The sequence below is a fragment of the Rhineura floridana genome, chromosome 2 (assembly GCF_030035675.1).
Source record: "Rhineura floridana isolate rRhiFlo1 chromosome 2, rRhiFlo1.hap2, whole genome shotgun sequence".
Classification (NCBI taxonomy): domain Eukaryota; kingdom Metazoa; phylum Chordata; class Lepidosauria; order Squamata; family Rhineuridae; genus Rhineura; species Rhineura floridana.
The window spans coordinates 57568851-57591698 of record NC_084481.1 but is presented as its reverse complement, the minus strand read 5'-3'; the positions used below and the strand labels follow the sequence as shown (position 1 = coordinate 57591698).

The following is a 22848-nucleotide window of genomic DNA, read 5'->3' as shown; positions in this document are numbered from 1 at the left end:
CTCACACAGCCATGAAGCTCACTACATGACTTTGGGCCAGTCACTGCCTCTCAGCCTCAGAGGAAGGCAATGATAAACCCCCTCTGAATAACACCATGAAAGCCCTATTCATAGGGTCACCCATAAGTCGGAATCGACTTGAAGGCAATCCAAGAAGGGGGTATTTGCAACCGGTCGGTAGCTGCCACAAACCAATGGGTCCAGGGTGGGCTTTTTCAGGAGTGGTCGGATCACCACCTCTTTCAAGGTGGCTGGAACCACTCCCTCCCGCAATGATGCGTTGACCACACTTTACTTGAAAATAATTTAAGTTCTGCTCATGGAATTTACTTCCAAGTAAATATACAAAGGATTGGGCTGCATAAATTGTAGTATATATATATATATGTTGTTGAGGGTGGAGAGATGCTTCCTTTCCTGGCTTTGTGTGTGCTTTTATTTCTAAAATCTCTTTTTGTGAGTGTTATATTACATTTCTCCAGCTACAGATGTTTGTTTTTAATGGCTTTATTTTATATTTTATGTGTAAATTAAGTTGTCCAAATCTTTTGTTGTTTTTACTTTTAACTATTAACTTGAGTTCTTTGCACAGTTTAGGGTTGGCATTTGGGAAGAGCAGCACAATTGTGCCTTTAACAGCTGTGTGGCAAGCATAAATTAAACAGGGTAACCTTTTCCAGTATGGAAATACAATTATGAGGAAAGTTTCACCTGTTGACATTGTATGTGGCCCCTGATTAACCTTTGGGCCCTTCACCCCACCTACAAAACAGGGCACAAATTTGATTAATACAAAGTGTATGCAAATTTGTGTCTTCTTTGCGAGTGCAGCAGAGGGCCCAATTCATATATTGTGTACAGGGCATCCCTGGTGCCCTGTCCCACCTCCCAGTTTAAGCCCACATGCATGCAGTGTTACCACCTGAATAGGGCTAAAGAAAACATACTTTGTATTTAGGTTATGTATATAGAAGTTGCAGCAGACATATCGTAGAGGGTGTCCATGTGCAGTGCTTCTTTGGTAAAAAGAATGATATGCTGGTACTCATCTTGATAAAGTGCTGTGGGTGCTAGCACAAAATGGCTGCCACAGGCAGCAAAAATAGATGTGCCAATACTCTATACTGGTAAGTACTGTCACAAAAAAAAGTCCTGTATTTGTGTGAGCGAGAAAGAGAGAGATAAATTCCTTGTGTGAGATTGTAGCTGTCAGCTAGGAAGTTCTCTTCTGGTTGCTATGTATTGTATTGAGCAGTGGAACTATCCATTTGCTTATGTCTTTATACTCTAAAGATTTTCTTTTTAATCTCTATAGGACAGTTTAGCCATAGTGTGATCACAGACACACTTCCCATGATCAAGGCTGATCTATATGTCTCTTGTTTAACATAGTAACCTTTCATTTTCTGGAAAACATGAATGAATATTGTGATACATATCCTCCCCCCCTCCCCGCCAACTTCAGTTGCTCCAAGACGGTTATTGGTTTGTGAGAGACAAAATCAAATCAGCATAAATCAGCAGTTGTCTCAAGAGTAGATGCGCTACAGTACAATGGGAAAACAAGTGCAAATGTTCTCTTCCTACATCTGCAATAATGTGAAACTCAGTGTTGTGATCTACAGTGAGATATGTGAGCTCCAATCTCGCAGGTCTGAGATCTGTCAACAAGATCTGTGTGTCCCATGATATCTGTAAATTAATCCTGCAAGTTATAACACTTCCCAATAGGAATGGACTAGTCTATTTCTGGTCCGTGTCTTTCTTGCATGAGTTCATTCATCCATTCTGTCACATTTTCTCATTCAAAAAATCACATAAAAATTCTCATTTGAATACATATTTAAATATGTATTTTAAAGATATTTTTTAACAAAAGACTCATTTCTAAATATTTATTTTCAAAATATGCATTTCTCACAATATTTTATCTTACACATTTTTAAATTCATTTTGTTACATATTTTTGAGCTGCTTTGCAAAATTTGGAGAATTCCAAGATCGAAAGGATAACTACACATTATTGCAGAGGTGAGGGTCATATCAATTTATACCAGAATTTGCAATGAATTAATTCCTCAAGCCTCCCTGCTTTCCATGGTCTTATCAGAAACAGTAGTCATCTGTATTTCTTGTATTCAGGTTTTTGTGCCACCTGTAAATGAGACCAGATTGGGCTAGTGTATCTGGAGATTTCAACAGTTTAATAATAAAGAATTTGCTAGCACGTGCTCCCAGGTTGTGGCTTTACTTGTCCTAAACTCTACTGAAATCAGTGGAACAGCTAAATGGATTTGGCAAAGGCATATAGTTTTACATCACTGAAATTCAAGGATAACATGCTGCTTGAGTTCTAACTGCTCATCCTATAGTGCATCTACTATAATAAATACTGTAACTTCATTGTGCGGTTGCATGCTCTTGTGTTTGCTTCATGCAGGGTTTCTAAGCAACCTACATAGAGCAAAATGGTGCATTCAGCCACTGTGTTTCAAAATAAAAATATACAGAATGGAATTACAATGCACCATTTGTAATTCATAGCCAGTGTGGTGTAGTGGTTAAGGTGTTGGACTTCGAATCCCCACACAGCCATGAAGCTCACTGGGTGACCTTGGGCCAGTCACTGCCTCTCAGCCTCAGAGGAAGGCAATGGTAAACCCCCTCTGAATACCACTTACCATGAAAACCCTATTCACAGGGTCGCCATAAGTCGGAATCGACTTGAAGGCAGTCCATCATCACATCAACACACAGCACAAGTGATGTATTGTTGATGCCTACAGCATAAGCACACCAGAATCCAAGAAAAGAGGAGGTGTACCTTTTTGTCCAACTGAACTAGGCATAATCGCCATAGGTCGGAATCGACTTGAAGGCAGTCCATTTCCATTTTTTTCCCCCAACATGAGAGCATTGGTCAGGGGTCTGATTACTTTTGCAAGGCACTGTAAGTAGCAACCTAACATTTAATTTGGTGTCTGAAAGCAAGGTAATTAATTTTGATTTGCTTTTTAAATTTCAGATCTGGCAATGTGGTGGCTCACTAGAGATTGTAACATGTTCACACGTTGGCCACGTCTTTCGAAAAGCTACACCTTACACATTTCCTGGTGGCACTGGTCATGTAATTAACAAGAACAATAGACGACTTGCAGAGGTATGGATGGATGAATTTAAAGATTTCTTCTATATAATATCCCCAGGTAAGGAAGTATTTCATGATAATTTTGCCATAAGTATGCAATAGTAGGAATATGTCATATATAAACATTGTTTAATGGATAGCTGTATTGAGGGTTAGTTGTACTGCCTACTTTAGGGTTAGCAAATTATTTTTTAAAAAAACACATTCTGTAGGTATAAAACTAAAACACTTCAGGGTTGCTTCCAAAGACACTGGTTTTAGCAAGCTTTCAAATTACCAAGATGTTTTTGGGTTTGCTGTGTTTATACAAGACTATATACACATGTAAAAGAGCTCTGTTTTCGTAAGTCACTACAGATCCCTTGTACATTAGTTCTGGGATGTGAATGTAAAATAGGAGACATTAAAATACCTTTCTAATACTGTTCCTTTGCAGCTGAACCAAATATTTTTCCATTCCACTTTTAGAGAAAAAACAGTTATTTTAGTAGGTTAGACAACTTTAATGAAAAACAATTATGAAAATATTTGTCTTCTTTAAAAGATAAATCCTGTTTAGTGCCATTTTTCATTCCAGTCACATCATATGAGGACATCATTTGGGTACCTGAGGCTGAGGAGATTGTAAATGGTTATGGATGCAATCCTATGCCTACTTACCAGGGAGCAATCCCCATTAAATTCAGTAGGCCTTCCTTCTGAGTAGGCATGCATAGGATTACACTGTAAGTGAACATTTTTACATGAAGTACTGAAAAAATATTGAAAAGTGGACATAACATATGGTATGTTCACAAATACCTAGGAGTAGTTTGGCTCAGCTTTAGCTTAAAATTCATATACAGAGCAATCCTAAAGCTGATCAAGGGCTAACTGAGGGGCTGTTGAAAGCAACCTAAGTGCAGTTTGAAAGGGATGCCCAGCAATGGGACAGCATTCATACTGCCAAAGTGCCCCCAGTCCACCTATGGCAAGCTGCCTAGGTATAGATATTCTGTCAGCAGTGTTGTGCTAGTGTGTGAGGGAAAGGAGTGGTTTGGAGGGGGATGCACAGGAACCTAAGCTCCTTTATTCTCCAAATACATCCCTCCGCTTAAGGGCCAAAACATATGCCAACCCCAGGGGTAGCATAATAATGTCACTTCCATTGGAGTCAGGGGCAGGAGTGAAAATCTTTTTTTAAAATGGAAGGGGGAGGGTAGAAAAAGCTATTCCTCTCACCGTGACTGCTGCTATCTGGAAGGACATTGGATATGGCAGTTGCTCTGCCATAGAATTGCTCCTCCGCCGTTATCATAGAATTCCTCTCTAAATGTAATTTTTTGCTTCTATATTCAGGTGTTCATCAGCTTACATTACATTAAACTGGTAATTATTAAAATTCTAGAATTTACTTTGTAGATTCTTGAGGCAGTTTAAGATGTTTGGAAAAAATACTCATTCAGCTTCAAGCTGCCTAATGCTGCAGATAATTTGAAGTAAAGTGACTCCAGGCTGAAACTATTCTTTAGTGAATTTTCAACATTTCAAATAGAAAATGTGTGGGCTTTTTCCTTGATCAAAGACAATAATTGAAAACTTCAAATTGTTGCTCTGATCAGGAATAAAATAACTGTATTTCTCTGAAGTGCTGGTTTCATTGCTGCTTTCTTCCCTATATTTCAAAAAGTCTCTTGAAGCAATTTTTTTTGGTAATATATCACAAGCTTTGAGCCAAGGCCTTTGAAAGAGCATAAGGAGAGAGAGATGTGGCTTTGTTATGTTTCTCTGTAGTTATCATGAAAATATGCTACAAATAAATATAAGACCACACGCTTCTGCCATGAAGTTAAAAATCTGTCAAGTGATATTTTTTTTTGCAATGAAAGCTTAAAATGTCAAATGCAGATAAACCCTAAAGACAGATTGGCCTCCAGATGTTGTGTCCATCTCCCTTCAGTCTCACCCAGCATAGTCGGTAGTAAGGGATATGGGACATCAAATTGCCTATCTTTCCCCTAAAATGTTATACTCTAGTCCAGCCGAAAGTGGCCTGTGTGTATAAATGAGCCCTATACATACTCAAGAGTGGGTAGTCTAAGCCCCAAATGGTGCATGCAAATCATTTTGCAAATAGAAAATATGCTACATTCAGAACCATGGACTTCACTCATAGTGCCCTGTGCCACTGCTGCACTTCTGGTGTTTCAAAATCCTTCCTAGTTTTGTTTTATTTAAGTCACATAATCATCATCTTTTTCCTAATGAACTTAGACATGTGTGTTCAGCATTTTACAAAGGAACGGATTTTGATTTCCATATGTGCCAAAGCCTATAGTGTGAGATGCTGCCATTTCTTATTACAATTTTTGTTTCTTTACTCCTAAATGTTTGTTTTTGTTGTTCATTGCACAAAACATCTCTGCTAGGTATGGAGAGGATTCCTTGTTCAAGGCCATACAAAATGTAGAAATGCTTGAAGCAATCATGTGTTTTATGCCACAAAAATGTGTCTTACTAAGGCTTGAGAATAGTATTTTTCTATACATACTAATAAAATGAAATGGCAATTGCTGATCATAAGATTTAGTTTTTGAATTGCTCCATTTCTGGGCATATGGAGCTTTACATGTGCATTTTTTTGTCATTGGAAAATAGCTGTGGTCTCCAACAACATAATTAAGGCCAGTGTTGTGCCCCAGGTTGGAAGGGGAGGTTTTGAGGCACCAGATGCTGACACTGAGGACTGGGTAGATGAGCTGGGAGAGGTGACAGGCAGTGGGGATGGTCCTCAGAGCACATAAGTCCCAGTCACTGACACTTTGACTCCCCCCGATCCTGGCCTCCCCGCCTAAGTGCAACCAGAACTGTCAGAGACTGTCCCTTTGATGACTGTTCCATTAGACACACCTTCCTTGCCTGTGCCTTCAGCGGAGGCGCCGCCTGCTTCATCTGACGTTTCCCAGCTGGGCACCCCGCAGGTTCCTATGGTCGAGCTAGCTGGTCGCCCATCACTTTCAGAGGGGGAAGCTGAGAGCCAGCCCCCTTCACCATGTGCACGCCGAAGGCAGCAGCAGGAGATTCAACAGTCGTTAAGGAGGAGCCAATGGCTTTGCATGAAAGCCAAGCCTACTTAAGGGGAGGGATTCGGTGCTGAGTCAACATTGTAGTGCTGCGGAGTCCTGCTTAGTCAGAGCTAGGCAGGGAGAAGTTCCTAGAGAGCGTAGTTAGGTTAACGAGGCACACTGCATTTGATGTAATTGTAACTTTGATAAAAATCACAGCTGCGTCTGAGTCTGGATCTCTCTACTTCGGGCAGGACAGCCAGCATTACTATCCTTTTGTACCCATTTAGGAAAGTGGAGTGGTAGCAATGCTGGGCTTTCCTGCCTAATCTGTCTTTACAGGTGATAGCTAACCATGTAGTTACAGATGTCACCAGTATCAGTCTGCAAGGCAATGACACTAACCTGACCTCCCATCACCCACATTACTGCTGGTGCTGCAACTGGTTTTTTGCAGCATGCTAGCCTCGCCACCGCATCACCCTCTACCTCCTGGCAAGCAGCAGTGATGTGGCCAACGGGACCTCAGGTGAGCGCCACTGTCTTACCCTACCAAGCACTACTGGATCATGATAGCCTACTAAGTAACAGCTGCAGAAATCTTGGTTTCTTGGTTCACTCTTCATCCCTGAATCACTACCATTCAAAAGAAGCAACTCGCTAAATGTGCTTCCTGAATTTTTTTTCTAGGAAATGACTTTCAGGATAACAGTGCATAAACTTAACTCTTCTGAGGCTGACCATGATGCAGGATGTTGGAGCAATTTATAAAGTAGTCCTGTAGTCACCGCATTATGTGGGCTTAGCTTTTACTTTTTACCTTCTTATTTATTAATCCAGACCATGCGTCATCTTCAAAGATACTACAGCAGGGTACACCAATATCTTACTATATAATAAAAAGGTAACCTGTCATGAAGGCATGCAGCATGACATTGCGGGTGGGGTGCACTGGCAAAGACAGCTTACCTGGGGAGTGGGTAGGCTATGCAACAGTGGCCGAGGCCCAGGTGCAAGAGGCTGGCGGTGGCATGACAGGCCCCATGTGGGTGGGCAGCAGAGGCTGGCAGTGGTGGCAGATGGAGAGGCTGGGCATGGCCTGGTGCAAGAAGCCTGTTGTGGCAGTGGGGAGGCCCAGCATGGCTGGGTGCAAGAGGCTGGTGGCAGTGGCTGTGGTAATAGGAGAGAGCCAGGGAGGGGAGGGCCTTGGTGACTCCTGTGGGGGGGAGGGAGAGGTACCTGTGACCTGTGTGGGGAGGGCCCTGGTGACCCATGGGGAGAAGGGGGCCTGTAATAACCTGTGGGGGTTGAGGGGCCCTGGTGACCCTTGGGGGATGAGAGAATGGGGGAGGGCCCTGGCAACCCATGGAAGAAGGGGGTGGGTCCTGGCAACCTGTGGGGGAAAAGGCAGGCTTTGGTGGTGGTAGTTGGTGTTGGCGAGTGAAGTGAGCAAGAATGGCAGCCCCTAGTGGTATTATTAAAGATAAAACATTATAAATAATTTTAAAATTGTATTGCCTTTATTAAGTACTTGTGTACCATTAGACTGAGTGAGGCAACCCACTTTAGACAACAGATTGCAAGCGTCAGTAAAGGGTGTCAAATCATCAGTTACTTGAGTGTAGAGAGGGGGCTGCCAGTTGGATTTTCCGCTTCAGATGCCAAAATGTGTGGAGCCCTTGCAAGTATTATTACATCCTAACTATCTTGTCCATAATTAGTTTTCTGCTTTTACCTGTTTCCCCCCCCCCATGTCTTTGTCCTTCATAAATGTAGGTATCATTCTGTTGTTGAGGCTTTTATCACACATTGTCCATTTAATATGTGCTTGGAAAGTAGGATGTGCTAACAGCTCTGCATGTTGTATAACACAAAGTTTAACTATAATTGCTTTTGGTGGTTTTCTATTTTGATTAAATTTTTAATTATGTGTAGTTTAGAAGAGCATCATCTGAGGCAGAGGCTAAAGGTTATATTTAATAATTACTTCAGAAACAAAGCAAATGCTTTAAGCTAACAAAGCAGATACTATTTTTTTTTTAAAAAAATTAAGCTTTCAGGATTGTTAAGAGACAATGAATAATTATAAAGCTATGTTCTTTGTAGGTGTTTACCATGAGCTAATTAAAGAAAATGCCACTCACTCCTGGTGCTCTTTCACTTCTTCTTTGCCTCCCCATCTTACAGCACAATCCTGTGTTGTACTCAGAAGTACATCTCACTGACACACTCCCAAGTCAGTTGGAGTACTCCCAAGGAGAAGTGCAGAGGATTGTGTAGAGTGTACAGCTTCAATTAACCAGCAGAACCAGAAGAACCAGTAGCATTTTAGCGTGCTTTGTTATGCCTGCTGCAGGATGAAATAATAGACCACCAGCCAAGACGTTCAGGAAGAGAAACTTTACTTGTTTCAATAGGTTTGTCACACCGTGCTCCTTCGCTCGCTCTCTCCAACCAACTACAATATATTCCTATTACCCCCACACCTCTGTGTGCTCACTCAAGCCTTTTATTGCTGCTTCTCTTATCCATCACAGCTGCAGCCTGACCTTGGGCGTTTCTGCCAAGTGCTGTTAATTAACAGCTTCACTCTTCCCTTAACTCCTACTGTCCTGTCTGGAAATGGCTGTGTTGCCCACCTAAGCCTGACAGCCCCCACCTTCCAGACAGACATCGTGAGTTACAATCCATTGTGTGTACAAGTATACATTTTTCATAGTTACATTGCTTTACATTTTTACATTTGTACAGTCTTCAGGCATGTTAAGCAATTTTCTACATTCTTTGAGTATGAACACATTTAACACATATATGCACAGTCATTGTCACCTTCTTGAGCATACTTTTCCATTCGTGCCCTTATGCTATTTATGAACAGGGTATCACTGTCTGTTATAACTTTGCACTGTTTGTTTTCCTCATTGTTTGTCTCACCCTGTATGGCTGATACCTGGAAACGTTCTGGCGGTTTCCCTACGTTTTGTCGTGTTGACCTCCTTAATATTTCTGTTTCTTGTTCCTGTTCTGTTTCTGTATCTGTGTTTGATGCACTGCTACTGGAATCAGAGCTGCTTGTCTCTATCTCCTGTTTTGTTTCTTCCCTTTCCTGTTTTATTTGTTGAGCAGGCTCTGTTGCATTTATGCCATTCGTGTCACTGCAATCTAGATTTACATATGTTTTGTGGTTCTCTGAGTCTAGTTCTTGTGTTCTAATACTCCAGCTGAGTGTTACACTACCATCCTGTGGAACCCACATGCGGTAATTCACATGTTGAAACCCCAACACATATCCCTTTTTCGCTCTGGGAGCCAATTTTCCCTTTCTCTTTCCCTTGGGAACATGCACCCAGCATGGTGAACCAAATCTCAGTATGTGTTGCAATCTGGGCTTTCTTTTATACAACATTTCATATGGTGACATGGCAATAGTTCTATGCAGTACTCTATTTTGAATATATGTAGCATACATTAAACTTTCCCCCCAGAAAGTGTGAGCAAGGCCTGAATCCTTTAACATTGCTCTCATTGCATCCTGCAATGTTTTGTTTTTCCTTTCCGCTGTCCCATTCTGATGCGGAGAAAACGGGGCGGTTACAGCATGGTTTATTCCTTTCTTTTCAAAATATTGTTCCAGGGACTTTCCTGTGAACTCCCTGCCCTGGTCAGATCTAATCTGTTGCACCTGTGTGCCATGCTGTACTTCCACTCTGGTCAGAAAACGTTTTAATTTCTCTGCAGCCTCATCTTTTGTTTTTAGTAAATTTACATGACAATATCTTGAATAATCGTCAACAATCACGAGAAAATATCTAGCACCACCTTGTGTTTTGGGAAATGGTCCTGCTAAATCAACATGTATAGTCTGATAAGGTTTATCAGTATTTCTTTCTGCTACTTTGTTAATTGGAGCTACAGTGGCCTTTGTTTGCTGACATACTTCACATTGCATGTATTGCTTGCAGTCTTTTAGTTGTACATCAGCACTGAATTGAGCTGCCTTTTTCACAGTCTCATAATTTACATGGCCTAGCCTTCGGCTTCCATGTATTCATGGATACATTTATCATGGGTTTTCTTATGCGTCACTAGTGAGGCCTGTGCTGTAGGGTTTACTTTTACATAGAACATGGATTCTTTACAATATCCCTTTAGGCACACCTTTCCCTTTTTCATTATCTCACATTTCTTGTTACTGAATAACACACTATAACCCATTTCCAATAGTTTTGAAACTGACAGAATGTTTTGAGTTACATTAGGCACAAATAAAACATTTGTCATTATTGTTTGTAAAGCACATATCTGTACAGTACCCTTACCCATCACCCTTTGTTTAGTACCATCAGCTAAACTCACGTCTTCATCAGCTGGCACCATTGTTTTAAATAAACTTTTATCATTTATGAGTGAATGGGTGGAACCTGAGTCCAAGACCCACATACTATTGTCTCTGTTTACAATGTCTTTTTCATTCTTTGTCTTTGCACTCACCAACTGCACGTGTGAGGGTTTTCTTCCGTCCCTTCTCCTTCTCAGTAAGTCACAGTCCCGCCTTAGATGATGCAAGGAGCCGCAGTTGTAACATGCTTTAGTCCCAAAAGCCTTTATTTCAGTCTTTTCTTTTCTTTCACTCCTTTCGATCCGTCCCTCTTGCCTTTGTTTTGTTTCTTTTCTTCTCTCCCATTCTTGTTTCAGTTTGTCAGCAACATATCGAACTGAAAGTCCAGAATCGGGCATCGCTTCAAGTGCGCTGATGACAGGATTCCAAGTGTCATTGAGTGTTGAAAGAGTGATATATATTTGTTGTGTTTCCGAATGTTCCACACCCCTTTCCTGTAATTCTGCAAACAGGCTTGCAATGTTCATTAAGTGTTCTGACATTGTCACTTCTTCTGTTAGCTGCTTTCTGTATAGTTGTCTCGCAAGACTTATTCTACTGCTAGCTGTTGCTTGAACATAATAGTCTTTTAAAGCAGTCCACATTTCCTTAGCAGTATTTTTACCTCTTAGATGTAATAATTGCGAGTCTCCGACAGCCAAGATTATTAATGACTTCGCTCTTTCGTCACAGCGTAGCCATTCTGCAGGTGGTGGAACGGAGGGGGGTTGTTGGTCAATTACTTTCCATAAATTCTCTCTGTTTAGATAGGCTTGCATCCGCAGCCGCCAGCATGAGTAATTTCGTTCCGAGAGACGTTCCAGTGGAATGCCAGCCAAAGTTACTCCAGCCATTCTCGCAGACTTCCTTATCACTTTGGTTTCCTGGCAACACAATCCTTTGCTGCTCCTTTGCCGCTCTCCCACAGCTCACCAGCTCTCCGGCTCAGCTTCCTTTGGTTGTCCGGCGTAGCACAAGCTTTCTTTACTGGTATCAAACTGGTTGTTACTGGTGTGGAGCTGGGCCCATAACCCTTTGTAGAGTGTACAGCTTCAATTAACCAGCAGAACCAGAAGAACCAGTAGCATGTTAGCGTGCTTTGTTATGCCTGCTGCAGGATGAAATAATAGACCACCAGCCAAGACGTTCAGGAAGAGAAACTTTACTTGTTTCAATAGGTTTGTCACACCATGCTCCTTCGCTCTCTCTCTCCAACCAACTACAATACATTCCTATTACCCCCACACCTCTGTGTGCTCACTCAAGCCTTTTATTGCTGCTTCTTTGATCCGTTACAGCTGCAGCCTGACCTTGGGCGTTTCTGCCAAGTGCTGTTAATTAACGGCTTCACTCTTCCCTTAACTCCTACTGTCCTGTCTGGAAATGGCTGTGTTGCCCACCTATGCCTGACAGATTGCACCCTTAACCTTCAGTCCTAAACACACATAGTAGGGAGTAAGCTCCATTGGACACAGTAGGCCTTTCTTCTAAATCATGAATTTGAGTGCACTGTCAATTTTATTAGTGCTTTTACATGGAAATATCTTACTTCCTGTATTTTCATATACACTACCTTTGTACTTACCTGTATATTCATGTACACTAGCTTTGTACTTGCCTGTAGCCACATGTGACAAGGAATTGCATATAGGCCAGTCAGTGGGTTGGCAGAGCAGGGACAGAGTGCCATCAGATGGCAGTATTAAAGCTGGCGAGAGATCAGCTGACTCTCTTTAGGTTGGAATTTCAGCCTAGAGGGTCTCCTTCATTCATAAGCCATAGTTTGTCCACCTTCTAAAGAACCAGAATGGTAACACAGAAGATAGCTCACTGGAAGACTTAACTTTCTTTTTTTCTTTCACTCACTCACGTAAATTATACATATTGTTTTCAAGAAACATTGAAGCTGCTGTACCTGCAGTTTGTTGCATTAGCTTCAAGGGAGGAGGCAGTGTACTATGCGTTACAAACTGTCCTGAAATTGGGGGTACAGCTGATTTAGAGGGGTGTTTTGCCATCACAAAAGCCCAGCTAGGTATTTCAGGGAAGATTGGTGGGCAAGCTATTTCAGGGAAGGGAGTGTCTGTTTATTTTTTTCCCTTAACAATTTAAATGCCACTGGATCTGTTTGCTGCTTTTGCGGTAGCAGCAGGAGCAGAGCTCTGACCATTGCTGTGCTTCCTCTCTAGTTCCCCCTGGAATAATACAAAAGTAAGGATGGGGAGCGGGGGTGAATTCATTCATTTGGCATTTAATGTGAATCTACCAAATTTGTGCTTGCTGGAGCAATGGGTGAACCAAAACAAGCCCTCATTTAAAATTCACACTTCTCCAAATTTTGCAAAGTTCTACAACCAAAAAATGTGTAAAAATGCTCGTATTAGTAAAAATAATTTACATCAATGCATTTTAGGGAAAATTACTTCTAAAATGCATATATTAAGCAAAATTGCCTACAAAAAATGTATGTTGGGAGAAATAATGAAAATTCATGCACATTTTCATGCAGACATTTTCAAAACAAATTGCTATTGTATGCAGAAATGGGGCATACTGAACATAAGACTGCAAAAATAATAAAGTGAGAGAAGCCAAAATGGATGTATTTGTCCACCCAACACTAGAGGATAATAGAATTCTCAATTCACTCCAGAAGTGAAGCATGGCAGCAGCCAAAGTGACTTTTAAATGGTTTAAAGATTATTTTTACTAGGAGCTGTGCCCCTACTAATTTCTGCTCACCAACCCTCTGCCACTCCATTACGGTACTGTAGAATGAAGGCCAGCCCTTGGATAAGTAATGCCTTGAACAAAGAGTGCTTTAGGATCTCAGTGGTCGGCTTTGCAGAGCCACCCAGAGGATTTATGGGGCCTGGTGCAGGTGTGATGTTGGGGGCCCTGCTGCTGCCCCTGAAAGGATCCATGTATGTATGTACAAAGCAGGGACCACATGCGAGAATTATTGTATACACAGACTACATTTCTGCACCAAAACCAAACAAAATTGCACAAAAACCACCCTCTGAAATGGTCACTGAAATTCCCCTCCCAAATTCACAATCTATAAGTATGTGTGTGTGTTGCCCTTTGTATGTCTAAAAATTCATCCTGAATTTTACTTACAAGAAAATTCAGTAGTAACTGTAATAGGAAGTAAAATAATGTGAGAAGAAAATGAGTCACTGCTGATTAACTTTGTCACACACCCTCAGAATACATGCATTAAGCCAGCAAAAAGTATGTTTTATGTATTTTATCTCTGAGTGGGTATTTTATTCCATAGAGTTTATTTCATTTTAAATGTTGATATAGAATACCAGGCTTTTATAAGAAGCAGATAACTACAGTAGGGCCATGCTTATACAGCGGGTTCCATTCCGGACCCCTGCCGTAAAGTGGAAATAGCCGTAAGGCGGAACCCCATTGACTTTAATGGGGCACGTTGCGTGAAAATGCCACAAAATGCCGCAAAAGCGGCAAAAGTGGCTTTTAAAGAGGGGAGGAAAGCCGCCGCATTAGTGGAACGCCGGGAAGCGGAGCGCCGGGAAGCGGGGCCCTACTGTATCTAAATGAATAACTGATGGCATAGCCAATTTACTTTTTGAATGGTAGGCTGAAAATGCATGAAAGACAACTTTTCATTTAGCAAACATACTGAATAGAAGCTATTTAGAGTGCTTTCATGGAGACTTTCCCCCAGAAATACTTCTCTTTTTTGTATCGTGGATAATTATGAGCATCAGAAAATAAAAGGATTGTTAAAATGCTTTTTTGAACCAATTTATATAAAGACTTCTCCTACTTTGGATTTTCTCTATAGTTGTGGTCTCTAGGTAATGCTATAAAAAACGAAAGTAGTGAATTTTGATGAAGCATTCTTAACACAGTTGTTTATTGGGCAAATACCTCTTCGCTCCTCTGGAAATTTATTTGTTCAAAAAAGAGGAACACTTGTCAAAAGACTTGAGTTGTATCCAACTAGTCAGAGTAGATCCATTCAACTTCATAGATCTAAGTTAGTCATATAATTCATTTCAATGGCTCTACTCTGAGTATGACTAACATTGGATCAGTGGGGGCCTTGCATGAGAATGATCTTTGCTTAGGGTAGTTATATTCCAGTCACACAATACCAGGCTAATTTGCATATTATGCAAATTAAGCATGTTAATGGTTGTGTTTTGTTTCTGTGCCTACTAATCACTACCAAAAAGGGAGGATTAGGAATCTTTATTTTTTTAAAAAACTTGTATTTTCAGCCTTAAGTGCCTAGATGTTACTTTCCAACGCTATAAAATTTTTATTTATTTATTAAGAGGATTTATACTCTGCCCTTCACTGTTAAAAACAGAGCTCAAGGCAGGTTATAGACATAATAAAAACAATTAAATACACAATCAGTATAAAATCATAATAAAAACACAAAATAGAAACCAACAAAACAAGTCAGGGCAGCAAAAAATGGATTAAAAGCAATACTGTGACCCAGAGGTTGTCTGTACCAACAATTAGGAAATGTGAAATAAACACACTACTACAACCTGTAACACAGATAGAAACGAAGATTTCAATATTATCAATTTAGTCAGTCATCTTATCTAAAGAGAGTAGTGTCTGAGCATGTGAGAATGTCTATAGTAACACTGATTCTCACATAATCAGATCAGGGAGAGGGGAAAAGCAGTCTTCTATGATAAAGACTGGAACTTGATGGAGACTTGAGCACTGGCATCTCTCTCTCTTTTTAAAATATGCAGTTTGTCAAGAATCCATGAATTCTCATGGGGGAGGGTCAACCCAAGCCCAGGGCAATTGATCCCAGCCAGGCACAACCCATGTCTCCTTTACCAGGGCTGAGTTAAACCAACACCAACCCTGCAAGGTAGGTAGACTGCCACTACCCCTTAAACCTGGTCACCCACCCTGGGCCAAGGGGAAACCCAAAGTGCCAGAAATAGACCTGCCAAGGATTCCAAAAAACAAGAGCCAAAAATGCACTCCTTGTCTTGGAGCCTTAAGGCAAAATACCCACCTATAGGGTAGTCTGTGGCTAAATGGCCAAGGTGCTGGATTCAGAGCCAAATTCCCCCTGCAATGAATGCTCATTGGTAAATAAGAGGTAGCTTATTAAAATAAAGTATGAATGCTAAAATATAGCAGCAAAATAATTCCTTAAACCAAACACCCCTAGGGTTAGGTAAAATACAAAATGCAGAGAGTTCAAGTCACAAGCAAAAATAACAAATTTGTCTAACCTATTCTATACTTACACAATATAGGAAGACAGGCAGAGTAACTTCATGGTTCCACATTTCTCCAAAAATGTATAGCCTGGATAGCAGATAGAAGCCTAACATCACATAGCACCAAGGACTGTTGGGGAACAAAAACCCAGCATCTTGGTTCCACTTTTATGGGGAAAAGCCCAGCAACTACCAGGAATTAATTAGCCAATCAGGGGGCTTTCTGATGATGACATCTTCCAGAGCTTTCACACCTTAGGGTCAACCTTCCCAGGCCTGTGACCTTGAGGTACTAGTCTCAGGCTGATAAGCAGGTGTTCTTACTTACTGCCTACTTAACTGAGTTCAGGTGTGAGAACCAACAATCTTATGGCCTTCCAGAGGCCCTAATTCAGGCAAGATGTTCCCCCCACAATTCCATGCCACAGAACCATTTTAGTTAACAGCCTTTTAGTTAACAAACCAGGTGTTCTTGACACAGTTAATTCTAGTGACCTGGCAATCTGTGGTAGCATTAGACAGGGCAACTTATAGTGAGAAAGGGGAATGTACCTTACCCGCCAAGCCATTTTCTGCCTTCCGTGAATAATGCTGTTGCAGGTGTCTCCTGAATGAGCTAAAGCCACAACCCACATTTTTTCCCCTAGAACCTGGCATAGCAGTGAGCATGGCAAAGATCTCAGCCACTACCAGGGTGAGTGTGGGGTGGATTGTTCCATTCCAGTTGGTCTTAAGGGGGAGAGGAGATTGCACCCCCACTTCATTGAATATAGTCTGTGTGTATGTATATGAGTAGTAATGGGGAATTCTTCATATACAAACAATAAGCAAAATATATTGTTTTATAAAACTATAAAGGTCTATTATATTTTAATAGTTTAGTAGCCAGCTAGAATTTTTTTCTCTTTGGAGCTGTCTTCCCTGACTGTGCTGGCATGTGTGGTACAGCTGGGCTCTAAGATAAGATAAGAGGAATGAACATTCAACTTCCCTTTACTCTCTAAGACATGGGAAGGATTGCATTAACTGGAATGCTTAGCTTATAGTGAAAGTGTACTGGTATGCGAAGTGCTGAACATTGCTAAATTGACTAGAACATAATGTAGACAGTGTAATGCTTGTGGAATGCTTATGTAATGCTTATGTGTAGCCCCCTGATTGGGGAAATGCTAACGTCTTTGTCCTGGAATGTATAAAAACCCCAGGCAAATAGTGCCATGTCGCAGCTCTCTGCTCACTCAGAGGGAGACTGACTGTGCACACGTAACCAATAAAGGCCTACCTTTGCTGCAAACCGTGTCTTCAATTCCTTAAGGACTCCTGGTTCAACAAACCCCAAAATTCCCATCTATCTCTCTCACACACACACATCTATCCATCATCCATCCATCCATCCCTGGAGAGGAAATGCAGTAGGGTGATCTTTGGTGGGGAGATGCCTGCAAGTCATTTTGAGGAAGAATATGTATATAAAAAAAATACTTTTTAGCCTTTTCTGAATTGCTGAACAGAGGCTCTTCTGGGCAACAGGGTGAGCGAGGCTGCATTCCAACGCAACTTTACTTGGAAGTAAGCACCATTTAACAGAGGGAGGCAGGGCTGAAAAATGCAAATAATAATACCTCAGCCTTTTCTGTAGAGAGGTTTGCTTTTATACCTTATATTTGTTCAGGGGAGTGTTTGGTAGATTTAAACCCCTTTATTGCATCCTCCATGATGGCAGGCAGACCCTCCCATTGCATTCACCACAATACACATGCTCTGAGATACAGAGACAATTGAGATGAAGGCTGCTTCTCCTTGCTGACTCAGTCAGAAAGTGTGCTAGAGTCTCTGGATAATGGGCAGAGCTGCATGTGTTAAGTGAGCATGTGCAGTTTTCTAAAGTGCCTGGATTCTGCATATGCAGCAGGCAGGCAGGCAGGCAAAAATTCTTGATTTTCCCAGGACAGCTGTGATATCCCTCATTGGGTAAAAACAATGGAGAGTGGGAGTAGACCAAATGGGCAGAAAACTGCCTCCACAAAATGATTGGGCAAAAACTGCCTCCACATTTTGCTTGTATCTCTGGATCTACAAGGACTAGAAACTTCCTTTTTTTAAAAAAAGAATTAAAGCTGGGAATCCATGCCACCTAATGGGCTAAGTGGGCACTGGATGGCATGGCTAGAATTCAAAACCCAGGCAATATGGCAACCGTATGTTTGGGAGCCCTTAAAGGTATGAAAGCAAGTTAGGCATTAAATTTAACTTAATTCTAAACACAAAGCTGCAATGAAAGTATAGATAAGTATATTGTAATATATTCATTGTGGTCAATTTTTATTACAGTTGGAGTTGAGAATATAACTTCATATGTTATATCAACATTACCCTGAAAATAATGTATATAAGCCATAAACAAAAGGAAACAAGCCATTGCCTCCATATGCAATGCTCTTATGTAAACAGAAACAGCTCCCCACCCACCAAAAATAAAATTGATCATATTGTATGGTAGCATGGTAGGAGGGAAATAACAGTACAGTAATTAATTTAAGAGTCACTTCTCTTGTACTCTATTTAATGTAATGAACTTTTTGAGCCTTTTTGGAAGCAAAGGTCTCAGTCAAATCACTGAAATCTAAATCTCTCCCAATTTTGTGTTCAGCTGAAATCAGTGCTAGATCTACTAGGCATGAAGAGCACAGATTTTTTAAAAATCAGTTTCAGCTTTGAAAATGACCTGTCATCAAATGCAACAGGTACAGATACACTGAGAATAATGAGAAGCACTACACATAAATTGGAGTAAATATCTTGAATATTACATTTGTGAATAAGTTGAAGGGCTGCCAAAGCTGTGCATTTTTCTTGAATGAATTATATAGCCTAAAGCATCTTGAGATCAGTCAGCAACTCTGTTGAATCAGTGTCTTCCTAAGGTGTTAATATACATCTTTGCAGCCCATTTTCAAGGTCATCATCTCCTATTTTAGCTAAGGCTTTAACATCAAATATGAATGTTGCACCATTTGCTTAAATCTGTTGTCTAGGTGAGCCATTGTTTCATCCACCATAACAGAATTTGTCTTTTGGATCAAGAATGGGGTTACCTGATGTTTCATCTAGGAAAAGTCTGTGCATGTTTCTCACACACTGCTCTGGGAAAGTTATTTCTATACTGAGATCTCCTGCTGACATGAATGGGCCTAAGGAGAAAAAGGCCTCCTTTTGTAGGAAGGGATTTGCTTACCTGCAGTGCTGCTGAGTTAAGGCAGACTGAGACTACCTGACTATTAAGGAGGCAGGCATGATTATGTACAATATTTTGGGGGCCCTAAAGTGTGGACCCCCAGGTGGTTGCCCATTATGACCCCCCTAAAGCCACCACTGATTGGATATGACCCTTGATTTATAGAAAAGATTGCTTTCTTCTTTGTGTTAGAGCACAGCACTCTCTACAGGTACCATAAATTGAAACCATAGTTTTAACAGTTTCACAAAAAAGAAATACTGCATCTTGCTGCATTGCCTAAAGTAGTCATAGAACAAGTACAACATACTTTTGATATGTTTGATGCTAATAATTTTAGTATAGTTATACTGATATTGGAAACATACTGATTAAATAGGTATAGTCAAATGTTATGAAGTGCATCTTCATCAAATTCTGTCTTATAATTGCATTGAGAGATTTTCTTACTGCTTTATTAAATAATTTAAGGCTTGAGGTGCTTGTGCTGTCTATATTGAGTCATTTCTCATTTAGAGTGAAGAATCTCAGTCCCTTTGAATCAAAATAGGTTCTCTTCATGTTACTTTCTAGTTTCTTGCAGCTTTACCACAGTCCTATTAATTTAGTTGCCCATGGCTTTTTAGCAGCATAGAAGGGACCCTTCCCCACTCCCAGCCTCATCTGGGAAAAGGTGTCAACCAGGTATGGAGATAAGCAGACAGGTAGAGCATGTCTCAAGGGAATTTCCTGTAGTAAGTAGAAATATTTTTTTCTATCTTCAGTAGATGTTTTGCTGCTGATCAAGCCAACAAAAATGAAGAGACATTTTGATAAGAATATATGTAGGCAAGGAATACAGAGTTCCACAAAATTCTTTGTAGTATGTCGCATTTCCAAAAGAGAAGAGGGGGTAAACTCCTCTTCATCCCTTCTCAATGTGCACTTATTATAGAGCAAATAAAAACACAAGTATGTTTCTGCTCGATATAATCATAATCACTTTTGTCAGGAAGGTACTTCGGTACTTAAAATGTGAGTGGAGCTGCCCACCTGTCAATCTCCTGATGTTAGCACGACTAACCAGGAACTCTGGAGTGTAGCTAATGCCAGCAGGACACCAAATTTGCAGAATGCAAATGCTACTTGTTTCTTGGTAATCAGGAGTACATCAGGTCTCTTCATTGTTCATTTATAGCTATGTCTTTACCTGCCCCACACTCATCATTTATGATGTCAGGTGTGGGCAGGTGCCATGGCTTGGGAAAAATGGCCTCATGGACCACATTAAGACACTTGCTGAGCCTAATTTGGCCCATGGACCAGAGGTTCCCCATTCCTGATCTAAACAGAAGTAAGATTCTTGCTTTTGGACAACCTGTATGGAGGTAACCTGTATAGGTCTCATGCTAGCCCCATTTTGTACCAAATGCACTGGCTGCCTATTTATTTCTGAGTGGAAGTCAAAATGCTGATTTTGACTTATAAAGCCATACATGGGTTGGGACCAGTTTATCTGGAAGAGTAGGATGTAAATAATTTTAAATAACTACTGGTAGGTTTATTTAGTTTTCTTCTTTGAATGCAGCCCAAACATATGTCTCTCTGTGTTTGAAACATTATTCCTATTTTTGGAGGTATAGGGGGTTGCATGGCTATGTGCTCACATGAAGAAATGTGTTTGTAAGTTCTTAGGTGTGACCTACTTGCCAGTTTAAACTTGGTAACATGACCCAACAAAAAAGATGTTAACCACAATCTCTGTTAAGAATTTTCTCTTCTGTTTTGCCCTCCTGTGAAATATATCAGTCGCATGCACATACATATGAACACCCATACCTCCATTTCTTAATTATACTCAATAGTGTAGGACCAATTTGGACATCATGTATTAATGTGAATTGCAGAAGCTGCTTAATTTTTGCTAAAAAACTCAAACTATAGTGTTGAATTCAGAGCTGTCCTTCCACAAGCAGAGCACTCTGTTGCATGCAGAAGGGCTTTTTCAAATTTAGCACAAGATTCTTGCATAAAAAGAGGACAAAAATCCAGAGGTGTGCTTCCATTTGGACAAATAACTTGCACAAGACCATACAATGTGTTGTGCTAGTTCTTACACAACAATTCACAGAACAATGCCATTGCCAGAATATCTTTCATTCACACAACTCTGGATCCAACTTATAACTGAGAGTTCGTACTAATATTTCATCATGTCATCATATACCTGTGTACTTGATCACACGGAGACAACATTGGACTTCCATATGTGCGCTAATCACTGAGGACTAGATACCTCCCTCTCTCTGTCATGCAATCTTAAATCATCAATGTGTTTTTCCTTACCATTTCATTGTACATTGAACAGACTATTGTAATAGGTTGTTATTTCTTTCTCTTCAACATCCCCAAGAACTGCACTTTCCTTGCCATCGCATATTTCCACTTCACCAAAATCTGCATCTTTAATTGCCGCATTAATATATCTGCTTGGATGGTGTATCTCAAACTCAATATGTTACAGACTGAATTTCTCATCTTTCTTCCCAAGTCCTTCTCTCTCCATACACTTTCCTTATTAGGTTGCCAGGTCAGAAGAATCCCAAACACTGATATTGCAGGGGTGGGCCCTAGTAATGTCATAAGGCAGTCGCTAGTGATGTCATTAAACATGATACATTAAGCATACCATTTCTCGGAGCATACCATTCAAATTAAAAAAAACTGATTTAAGATAGAAATCTTAGCTAAAAGAGAGTGTTCCCAGGTCCAGCTGAAGTGATGGGATAATTCTTTCTCACCTGCTTAGGGAGCCCGGATAGGGAATATTTAATCTAGCCTATTTGTTTCTGACAAGAAGGGTCTAAGTGCCCTCAGGCTAGCCAGCTGCCAGAAGGCCATTGTAGGAGGAAGGGAGCCTAGTGTTGTGGAGATGTTAGATGGGAGCACTCAGGCATAAAGATGGATGCCTCTGAAGGCTGCAGTTATAACTAAGGGACTAAGCCCCATAAAATTAAATAGGTCTGAATAGATATGGCTAGGATTGTGCTACTGGTAAGGCTTAACTAGGGATTCTCTCCAAAGATATCCATATCAATGCAAAGTTTGTAACCGCCTGCCTGGAATGCCCTTCCCCTGCCTTTTAAGGTGACTGCTATAAATACCTTTATGGACTTGACCCTCCAACTTCTCTCTGCAGTGGTTTGAGAAATGAATTAAAAGATTCTCTACCCGTTCCCGCCAACCCTGTGACTGGCTATAAACTCACTTTGACAGCCAACCTAATTCCAGAGAGTAATAAATAATAGAGAGAAAACACACATAGTTTGGTCTATCTTCACAGGCAGTAGCTTGGGAACAATCGCAATTGCAGCCACACTTCCCAGTATGTGAATTCTGTTTTACCACTATAGGGCAAGAAACAAACCGTGATGCAACTAACAAGGTGTGTGAGCTGAGCGCAGGGAACCACTGTTGTTGCTCCTATACCTGTAGGTGTAAGGGAGTGAGGTCAGAGGTAAATGAAATGCAAAAATAAAAATAAAAGACAGTGACGATTTCCTAAATGCAACACCATACCAACCACAACAAGATTTCTATGAGTAAGACAGAAAACTCAGCATCTCACAACCAATCAGGGTTCCTAACCAAAACCCAACACTGAAAAATCCTGGCAGCCAGTCAACCAAGGTCACAGAAATCCCCATGCAGCACAATCTGACCCGGAGGGTGGAGTTGGCATAGAATGCTGTGGCACGATTGCGGACATGAGTGAGACCCTGTCAGCACACAATACTTCTGTTCTGAAATCTGCACTGGTG

The 22848-nt window shown here is 40.8% G+C and overlaps 1 protein-coding gene across 8 annotated transcripts in view; it reads left to right on the top strand.

Moving 5' to 3' along the window:
• Nucleotides 1-22848, top strand: part of GALNT13 (polypeptide N-acetylgalactosaminyltransferase 13) — a 419256-nt gene that overhangs the window by 283140 nt on the left and 113268 nt on the right. For all 8 annotated transcript variants that reach the window (XM_061608760.1, XM_061608762.1, XM_061608761.1 and 5 more), the window contains one exon: nucleotides 3026-3206. In XM_061608760.1, the coding sequence (XP_061464744.1) occupies nucleotides 3026-3206 (181 nt within the window). The remainder of the gene's footprint in view (nucleotides 1-3025; nucleotides 3207-22848) is intronic.